At 37.5% G+C, this 11,232-nt stretch overlaps 1 protein-coding gene across 1 annotated transcript; it reads right to left on the reverse strand.

Annotated features, from left to right (window-relative positions):
- Positions 1 to 3,932: 3,932 nt before the first annotated feature.
- LOC128688393 (nucleoplasmin-like protein ANO39) lies at positions 3,933 to 11,207 on the reverse strand (the record flags this gene model as incomplete). Its single annotated transcript, XM_070086819.1, is given in 4 exon segments — positions 3,933 to 4,137; positions 4,659 to 4,835; positions 10,536 to 10,670; positions 11,104 to 11,207. Coding segments are annotated over 4 exon segments (440 nt in total), but the record flags the coding sequence as incomplete, so codon positions are not given.
- Positions 11,208 to 11,232: the final 25 nt, after the last annotated feature.

The raw sequence follows: 11,232 nt of genomic DNA on the forward strand, positions 1-11,232 counted from the left end.
AAACATTTTCCCTACTTTGAGCTCCATTTCCTGGTTCTTTTTATAGTAAAATCAATCAAAATCACCTCTACTTCTATATGTTTTCCATTCTATCAAATGAGACCAAGAAAATGAGAATACAACCATAAATACTATACGAAAATAGACCACAAAGTCGGCATTTTAATTAAAAAAAATGGTCGGAGTTTTTTTTTTCTCATTATGCACTGCATGCTCCAGGATTTTTTTTATGTGGTGCACACAGACCCATTCTCTCACATGTGGGCCTACCAGCTTTCTCCTGCTTGATTTGAAGCCGCTAGAATTTATGAGTATGTATACGTCAAACACGGTACCTCGTAAGACGTATATATACGGCCGCGACAGTCAAAGGGTTAAGAGAGGAGCAAACTGTACAGATAGTGGGTTTGTGTTAACCATCTTTAGATTTTTTTTAATGTCACCTTTATACCATTTATAACATTTTTAGTGTTTTTCAAATGTTTATGCAGTAGTGTACTGTATACTGTAATAAACAGAATAGAGGAAATCAGCTCTAATATACATTACTTAGGTTTGTATGTTGGTCAGAGAACTGGTCGTTACTCCGAGCAGTTGGTAAATGAGTATGTCACTAAGTGAGGAGAGGCTGTACCATCTTATACTGGTATGTATTTTTTTTTAACCCCTTTTAACATACTGCAATTTTCCTTTTCATTTTGATACCTGTCAATATTCCCTTTAATATCAGGATCGTGAGGTAAGTAAACATATTGCCAGGTAGTTTGACACAGGTGAATTAGCTTACTGATACTACCTGTAGTCCATCTGATTACATTGTCTTAGCTTAAATTACTATCTATGGAAACACTTCTATAGGCTTAGATTGAGGCCTATGAACAACATAACCTTTGGCCTCCAAGATGCTGGGTAAATTTTCAAGATTTATTTTGGGAAAAAAATAGCGTCTTCGATGCCGTAAAATATGGTAGTTGAGTCCATTTTCTAACCAGACAGCAGTGGGAAGATGTCCAGAATCCCAGATGTGGCTTGATAGATAACAATTTGCTACATTTTAACTCAGATCAACATTGTTACCAGCAATTCCATTTGCTGAGACCACTGAAAAATAGTCTAAGGAACACCCCTGTAGGAAGTTCATAGTTTGTGAGCAGCAGAAAGAATTTGCTTACTCATTGCTTTGAACATCAGTGTTCAGGGACCCAGCAAAAAAACACTTGCATTTACAGGCAGGCCCTGTTTTACAGTGTTTTTCTAATGCAGCAAATTTCAATTATACCCATTCTTCATTCATTCAGACTTCCTACAATATATATTCCAACACTCACTATAAGCTAAGGATGAAAATATTTTAAGGTAAGTTGTGTGTACTGTATATGCATTTATTAGGCCTAGCTATTGCTCACTTAATATATGACAGTGTAAACATGTTAACAGGCTTTTATATGCATTTGACAATGAAAAAAGGATAGGTTTCACTTTACATAGATTTTTGCTTTACAGCGGTAGCCCAGAACCTAACCTGCTGTATAAGCAGGACCCTCCTGTACTAGAAATGTGACACATACAAATGAAGCATGAAGGAAACCATCCTGTGGTGGAGTATGTTGGAAAGCCAACCTGTAATATTTTTTTTTGACTGAATAGCCATCTTCAACCACGACATAGCAACTCACTAACATCATTTACTTAATCAGTCTTTCCAGAAATGTGCTGACATCACAATCAGATCACCCTCTGACTGCAATATCCCTATCCTTCTTACAGTGTGCAGGCACTGCCCTTTACACCTTCAGGACTAAAGTCTGGCAAACTACTTTTCCCTGACTCCCTGCATAAGTTATCCTATTCACACTCCAATAGTACGTTTATTAAAAAGTACTTTCCTGCATTCACTCATATGCTCTAACATACTCACACAAGTCTGCTGGAGGACCAAGCCCCCTAGAACTCAAAGCCTGTTTTAAGCTATCAAACTGTTCTTGGGACAACTTCCTACTCATCCTACCTTCCACCTATCAACATATCCCTCTCCATGCCTAGACCACCTAAACCCTCTGAAATACATCCTTGGTGACCCTATATTACCTCTTAATCTCTATGTTTCAAACATAAAATCTCCAATGATTAGCACTAAACTTATAGAGGTCATACATACATTCTGAGAGTAGAGTTCATGACTCGGAACTATGCAAAATCCTGGCTTCATCAATGTAGTCCTGCATGATGGCCACTGAAAAGGTTAAGATATGGTGCACCAACAGTGCAGCCTGAGTCTCTGGGAAGCAGTGACAGGCATTTCTCCACGAGATATCCACGAGTGAGGTATGCGAGACCTATACCTAGGCAGGAGTGTGCAGTTCCCCACTTTAACTTCCAAGTTACATGTTCTTTTTTTAATGTTATCACTTCTACAATCCATTTTCAATTCTCTATTTTCTTTTTTAATTACCTCATTTCAATTAACACAGTTTTAACCCTTTGACTGTCACAGGCCCCTTTCTGAAACTGTCATTCTGTCGATAAATTTTTTGAAAAAAAAAAAAAATTATTTTTTTCTTATGAAATGATAAGAGAATCTTTTCCCAATGGTAATGACACCAAAAGTTCGAAATTTGGTCGAAAACTCACGGAATTACGCTCCCGTGAAGTTAGTGGTCTTGGCGACATGTGTATTGACGATTTCGCCGACTTTGAGCCCCGTTTTCAGCCAATTCCGTTGTTCCAGTTGACCAAACTCATAGCTATTTCTTTAAAACTCCATTTTATCTATCAGCCGAGTACAAGAAACCGCCCATTTACCAATTTGAACTACCCAATGTAGTGGTCAGAAACTGGCAATTTGGCCAATTTCACACAAATTAAAAAAGATGCCAATTTCAAAATAGGGTCCAGAATAAACAAGGTAGACATTCTTGGCACTAAAATAACATATCCCCTGTTCATTAGTCACATCTCTAGGCCCATCTTGTATTATTATTGCTTTCTATTTTGATTTTTTATTCATACAAAAAATACAAAATTTACTGTTATGCAGACTACTGTATTATTGTAAAAATGATATAAATAATATCAGTGCACTAGTGAAAGAATATTAGATTCCCCAGTTGACGCGTATTGGACGTGTGGTGTGATTTGTTTACTCCTGAGCATTGGTAAAAATCGAGCATTTCCGCTACTCTGAGCTCAGTTTCAAGGTCGTTTTCATCGTCAAAGTAATGAAAATCATCTTTATTTCTGTAATATGTTTTCCATTTTATCACCTAAGACCATGAAAACATGAATACAATGATAAATACTATATGAAAATACACTTCAAAGTCGGTGTTTTAATTACGCACTGTGTGCTGCAGGATTTTTTTTATGTGGTGCACACTGACCCATTCTCTCACATGTGGGCCTACCAGCTTTCTCCCGCTTGATTTGAAGCCGCTAGAATTATTGAGTATGTATACGTCAGAAACAGTGGTGCATAAGACGTACTGTATTTATACGGCGTAAACAGTCAAAGGGCTAAAATCTGTTCACTAAATGTTCATTTTTTACTAAAATTTCTTTTACTTTATATAATTTCATATACATACTGTACTACTTGACCTACATTTATATAAATTACATGTCCAATGTATTTTTATAATGTCAGCATTAGCTGAAAATGCTTTGCAGAATTATGGGCCCTTTGTTTTAAGAATTATACATTAACCTACTACTGGAAGTAATGCATATTCCCAAGAAATAATTATTACATTTATGTTTATATAGGCAGGACATAAGAATATGTATAATATACTAGACCCACTGAGTAATAATTACCATTAATTTTCTGGTTTTAATAAATACCTGATTATGAATGAGGAGTAATTTTCAAATGGAGTCAAAATAACCTTGAAGAAGTTGAAAGGTGTCATCATAGATAAAATAAAAAACAATAATTGTCCATTTTTCTTGTTTATATAATCAATCAAGTGCACACACACACATTTTTAATCACATCATTGAATGAAGCTATAATATAAAACATGGAAATGTTACGAAGCTATGTCCATTCATCTGAATTAAGCTACAATAGAAAACACGACACTGGTGAAGCTGGGACAATTCATACATTCTTCTCTACTTCTTTGTCTTCTTCTTTGGCTGGAAGAGAAAAAAAAATGAATTAGACATAATATTGACAAGAATGCTCAATAAAATCTTGAATGTTATTAAAAGCTGGTTAAAAGAAATCACAGAATGGGTGAGACTTGAACCCATGGCAAGTGAGTCCTAAAATTCACAGGCCAGTCCAATAATCACTTGACCAGCTGACTTTAATAAGATACATCCAATTAAGAATATTTGTATATACCATGGGGAGGTTAGCATGGGCCCTACTGACCACAAATGTAGGTTTTCACAGACAAATCCCACACCAGTGTGGCTGTGGTGTGCTCTAGCTCAAGTCCATTCAAAGCTGCCATCATGACTCACAAAATCATAATAACACAATTACAAACAAATCACAGAATGTTATGTGATTTGTTTGTAATTGTGTTATGATTTTGTGAGTCATGATGGCAAACAGCATTACACATACAAGCCATAATGCAAAGATATAAAATAAAATTACCCTATACTTGATTAAAATATATTTTTCTCTAACTACATTAATGACTTACTGGTAATTCCTCTACTTCCTCTTCCTCCTCCTCTTCATCTTCACCTTCTTCTTCAGCCAATTCATCCATATCATCCTCACCAATGATGTTAGTTTTTGTTTGGTGCATACCACTTATATGGACTGGGCCTGAGCCTTTAGTCAGGTGGAATGTAGCTGCTTGGTATTCTATGAAGATCTGCAACAAAATAACTTTGACAACAAAGGTATATGTAATAGGAGGGGAGAAAAATATGACCAGTGTTCACAAACAATAAAATAAATAAATCTAACTTTTGTAATTTTACTATGCTTTACATGCCAATGTATCATTTGTCTACAATAGCTGCCATGAGGTGTGCAAGACCTGTTTCTATAATTTGTGCATTTTGTTTCAAGTCTTCATCATTCAAGAGGCCCTCATAAATTAATAATATTAGCTAATGTCCTCATGATCAGTGGATCCAATCATTCCCATTCTTTGTACTTATTGCAGTAAACATTTAACAAGTCACAGAACAAAAAATAATCCTCAGTATACAATGAGAATTATATACAAATTCAGTTTCAAAACTTAGAGCAACCTATGCATTAGAGGAAAGTATAGCATGGAAAAAGCCATAAATTAAACCCATTACGATGTTTTACATGGAATATATAACAGCAACTATCAAAATAGGACAGTTTACATTTATCACCTTTACTTTCCTGCCTATTTCTTGAATTAATAAAAATTCTAAAACATTATTCTTTCATGGTAGAACTTAATTATTTCATTAACAAAGTTAATTTAGATGAAATAACAGACTACAAATTACCAAAATCTCAAATATGGCATATCTCAATTCCTATGCTTACTTTAACCTGTGTACTGAACAGTAATGCCATGAGGAAAGTAAAAGTAGCATGTTCTCCCTGATGATTACGTAGTTACATCTTGTACAGTATCTTTCTTTCAACGCACCAGCCGTATCCCACTGTACAGTATCTATGTGTACTAAATTTTCTCCACCTCCAAAGTGCCCTCTCAAAGGTATGGATCTTTTCATGATCTGTCTTTGCTTCTACAGCCCCCCCCCCCCTTTCATGTGATTCCAGCTTTTAATATATGTACTTGTGTTTTTCTTTACTTGCATTTTTCATCTAATTTCCATTTAGATATTCCTGCCAAGACAATACTCATTACCATTTTTGTTCCTCAGCATAAATGACTTGTTTCACATATGATAGCACAACTGTGACAATTTTTAAACAAATGTCAGTGGTAGCTTACCTAACAGGACTTTATACAAAGGAGGATTGTCGGAGGAATTTGGAGCAAATGACATGTATACTGGCATGTGGACAGATGTACATCACTAATATAATAGTAACTAATTTCTCAGCCTATTTCCCCAATGATGAAAAATATTACAATTATTTAAAAATATTTAAAGTAATATTTAAAATTTCATGCTATCTTCCTGCTAGTAACTTTAAGAGGTAACTAGTATCAGATAAGGAGCAAAACCACAAGACCCCAGTAGTTAATTGCTGTGGTTAAGCTATTTCATGGACTAGAACTAGGGATAGTTTTGAAGTGGTAAACCCACAAAGATTTTTCAGTGCTATATGGTAATGAAATGAGTGATATTAGCCATAGAGGCACAAGTGTTGAAGGCAAATACAGGAGAGAAATGATGACAATCATAACTGGAACAGAAAAAATAAATTAGCATGCAAGGCAATGGAAGAGAGGTTGAAAATAGTCAGCAAGGTCTTTGATAAAAGGGACAATCTATTGAAAGATGTTGAAGCACCACACCCTAATAATTCTCAATCAAGCTGAGAGCTAAATGGACATGGGTGAGTCTGTGGCCAGATGCAACTGCACTGCAGTACAGTCTAACAACCAATAGCGATGAAAGGATAGCCAAAATCACAAGAAAAATTCAATTGAAAAATCATAATTGTCATTAACAAGGACAAACACTGCTGCCACTGATCTTACAAGTGCTAAGATAATAAAGTGCTGGAAGTCAGAAAAGATCAATCTACCACACAGTGGAAGTTCTTCTTGAATTACAAAACATGCAGAAAGATTCCAAGTTCATGACCAAAGCTATGAAAATTGACTTGTATGCATTTGCTTAACATGTGAATGATCAGCAAATGCACCATCTGTCTTTTTGTCCTTAACCCTCGAACAGCCTTCACTCACCCAATGTTATGCAGTATAATTCATGTCCCAAGTAGTCCTAGGCAGTAATATCAACATTATAATTATAGCAGACTCTCACATAACATGTGTTCACAAAGCATATTTTCAATAAAACAAGAATGAAATGTCTTCCAAGTCCACATTGCATAGAGAAAAGGTATATTATGCTGTAGCATGACAAATTTAGAGAAAATAAGGATTAGTCCAAATTGGACGACAAATCTCATTAAGAACACGGCTGATTTTAATGGGATTTCCCTTCTGCACTGCATTTATCCTAACTGCGAGCCAATTCCTTTTAGAGGGAGGCCTACTGTTACCCAACGATGTAAACAATCTCCTATGCACCAACTGACTCATAGATACGTACCATACCTTACCCAGTCATGCATGATTGAAGAGAGCTTGAATCTTTTCATCACCCATCTCATCTCTAGATATTAATCATGGCACCCAAGAGGGCCACTAGTGTTGCTTAAGGTGCATGAAAGCATGAGCATCTAAAATAAAAAAATGTTACATATGTTTGAAGGTGGTGCACCTATGATGAAGACAGCCCTTGTCTTCAGTGAAAGAGAAGCAATTCATACAATTAGAAAGAATGAGGTAAAGCCAAGAGCTTGTGCAACGAGTAATCCAGATTGTGACATGCCGAAAAGAGTGAGAAGAGGCCAATACTTAAATAAGACAGAAAAGTTACCGAATGCATGGAGTGAGCAAAAATCAAAGAAATGTGCCACTGCTTAAGGGTCTAATAATAAGGGAGAAACCAAAGTGTGCTATGAAACTGTTAGCAGGAAGGAAAGACAGCACAAGAGTGTTTGTTTAGTTTTGGCCAGATTAAAGTGCAGTCAGCTGCACGTTAAATTTAACGCGGAAAGCCACCGGAAATTTCCTGCCCAACTGGCAATTATTTACAAGGGTGGCCATGAGCCTGATCAAGTATATAATGCTAACACAATCACATCTAGAACTTACATCAACTAATAAAAAGAAAAGTGCACCTGGATTCAAGCCGCTGAAGGAGTGGCTTGAATCCAGGTGCCCTTGGTTATTTATGATTCGCATGTATTTTAAAAGATAAAGACAAAACCACTTTGCCTTTTATTTGGCAGCTTATCAAGACAGCATGTATTAGAGGCGCCCTGCTTGTTGACTAGTTTAAACATTATTGTATTCCGTAAGTCAAGATATACCTGCACAGCCTGAACCTTTCAGCCAAAGTTCTCTTCACTCTTGATACTTATCACTGCCATCCTCAAAGCTTGTATTGTTATTATTAACACACTGGCCGATTCCCACCAAGGCAGGGTGGCCCGAAAAAGAAAAACTTTCACCATCATTCACTCCATCTCTGTCTTGCCAGAAGGGTGCTTTACACTCCAGTTTTTAAACTGCAACATTAACACCCCTCCTTCAGAGTGCAGGCACTGTACTTCCCATCTCCAGGACTCAAGTCCAGCCTGCCGGTTTCCCTGAATCCCTTCATAAATGTTACTTTGCTCACACTCCAACAGCACATCAAGTATTAAAAACCATTTGTCTCCATTCACTCCTATCAAACACGCTCACGCATGCCCGCTGGAAGTCCAAGTCCCTCGCACACAAAACCTCCTTTACCCCCTCCCTCCAGCCTTTCCTAGGCCGACCCCTACCCCTCCTTCCTTCCACTACAGACTGATGCACTCTTGAAGTCATTCTGTTTCGCTCCATTCTCTCTACATGTCCGAACCACCTCAACAACCCTTCCTTAGCCCTCTGGACAACAGTTTTGGCAATCCCGCACCTCCTCCTATCTTCCAAACTACGAATTCTCTGCATTATATTCACACCACACATTGCCCTCAGACGTGACATCTCCACTGCCTCCAGCCTTCTCCTTGCTGCAACATTCATCACCCATGCTTCACACCCATACAGGAGTGTTGGTAAAACTATACTCTCATACATTCCCCTCTTTGCTTCCAAGGACAAAGTTCTTTGTCTCCACAGACTCCTAAGTGCACTGCTCACCCTTTTCCCCTCATCAATTCTATGATTCACCTCATCTTTCATAGACCCATCCGCTGACACGTCCACTCCCAAATATCTGAATACATTCACCTCCTCCATACTCTCTCCCTCCAATCTGATATCCAATCTTTCATCACGTAATCTTTTTGTTATCCTCATAACCTTACTCTTTCCTGTATTCACTTTCAATTTCCTTCTTTTACATACCCTACCAAATTCATCCACCAACCTCTGCAACTTCTCTTCAGAATCACCCAAGAGCAGTGTCATCAGCAAAGAGCAACTGTGACAACTCCCACTTTATGTGTGATTCTTTATCTTTTAACTCCACACCTCTTGCCAAGACCCTCGCATTTACTTCTCTTACAACCCCATCTATAAATATGTATATTGAACAACCACGGTGATATCACACATCCTTGTCTAAGGCCTACTTTTACTGGGAAATAGTCTCCTTCTTTCCTACATACTCTAACTTGAGCCTCACTATCCTCATAAAAACTCTTCACTGCTTTCAGTAACCTACCTCCTATACCATACATCTGCAACATTGCCCCCCTATCCACCCTGTCATACGCCTTTTCCAAATCCCTAAATGCCACAAAAACCTCTTTAGCCTTATCTAAAGCTTGTAATGTCACCTAAATGTGATGGTTGTGCTTTTACCACTAAATATAACATCTTTCATAAGTCACTGAAGTGAGCAGTGATCAAGACACTGAAGTGCCACTATACACACAGGATGATACAGAGACTCATAACAGTATTGGATAATAACTCAGACACTGGACTGCCACAAGCTCTGGCATAAATTAAACATTACAGATGCATGGGTGAATCTCCCAAGTCAACAACAAATGCAGGCTGGCAAACCTGATGGCCAAGTGGTGAATAATTTCTCAGATTTTCTCTAGATGGTGTGTTTGATATAGGAAACTGAATCTGGCAAGGACAGTGCAGGAAGAAAACGAACTGGTACAAAACGAAAGCTGCAGGTTTTTCACTGAATAGAACCTTCACACATCCAGAAGCATTGTTGTCGAGCAAACTCAGGAGCAGGCAACATAGTCAGGTGCATACACTCACATCTCCCTTGTTGGAGTTTATAGGCAATTAGGCCTTTCTCATCAGCTGCATAAAGAAATGCAGAGTAAAACAGAGCAAAGATGTATTACAGAATACCTGAGAACTCCAGTACAACCATCATCTACTGACAATTCTGCATCAACAACACGAAAACTGCAGCCATCCACCTTGGCCCAGTAGGGCCACACCAACCCTCTCCATGCATGTCACGACCTATAAGTACCATCAAAGAGAATTTAAGATAAGAAAAATTGTTTTAAATTATCTTGCATTTTTTTTTTTTGACATCACGAACGTAACGCTATTTTTTTTCCCATACGTTCTTTAGTCCATGTAACATTAATTTCACTTAAAATGTTGTTTTTAGGAACATTACCAGGAGTTTTAGGGCTCCCTTGCCAAAGGGTTCGAGCCCCACCTGTTCTGTGATTTGTTTCCAGTTGAGTTATTTCGATTCTGAGAGTCACTGAAACCAAAGAGATGCCAAGCCAATGATGATCAAGTCAAGCCAGGATCATTACCACTGTATTACACATTAGACTACTGTAGCTTCTATTAAAATCTATCATCTGCTAAATAAAATTTTTATACAGTACTTACATCAACATTTGTGACATAGGAGTTGCCTGCCTTTGTAACACAAATAGGAATCTTTTGCTTTTTATCATCGTAACCCAGCACCTCCAGCTCGATTACGTTAGCTTCTCCCACCTTGGCATCAGCGCCCAACACCACCTGTTGTGTGCAAAGATAATTAATTTTTTGTAATATATTGAATGGAATCAGTAGTTTAGCCACAGGGGGGGATGCTAAAGCCCCCAGAGGAATTTTTTTAATTAATGGTTAATTTTCATTGTATTATATGTACTGAATAGGGACCAAAACAGCTTAAGAAATTTCACATACATACCGAAAATAATGTTTCAAAGAATTTCTTTTATTTTTTCATCATTTTTAAGCATTCACCCCCTAGACTGAAATTCTGCCTTAAGTTACTTTTCTTCCATGAATGATACCAGGGTTGCATTACTGCAAGGAAGGCTCTAATTAAAAATGAAAACCTCTTAACTAAGTACCTTACAATACTTAGCAGATAAATTATAAAACTCACAATATATTATATTATAGCTTAAGAACTGGGGGTAGGGAAGAAAAGAAGAGACTTTACCTGTCTCACAGAGAGCTTGTGAGTTGTGACAGTGCAGTCCACAGTGTTTTCAGTGGCTGTGCCATCCCATTTGTGTTCCTTGTGAGCAGCATCAAGTGTGATACCTAAGTAATAGAAATGCCTTCATCA

The sequence above is a fragment of the Cherax quadricarinatus genome, chromosome 19 (assembly GCF_038502225.1).
Source record: "Cherax quadricarinatus isolate ZL_2023a chromosome 19, ASM3850222v1, whole genome shotgun sequence".
NCBI classification, from domain to species: Eukaryota; Metazoa; Arthropoda; class Malacostraca; order Decapoda; family Parastacidae; genus Cherax; species Cherax quadricarinatus.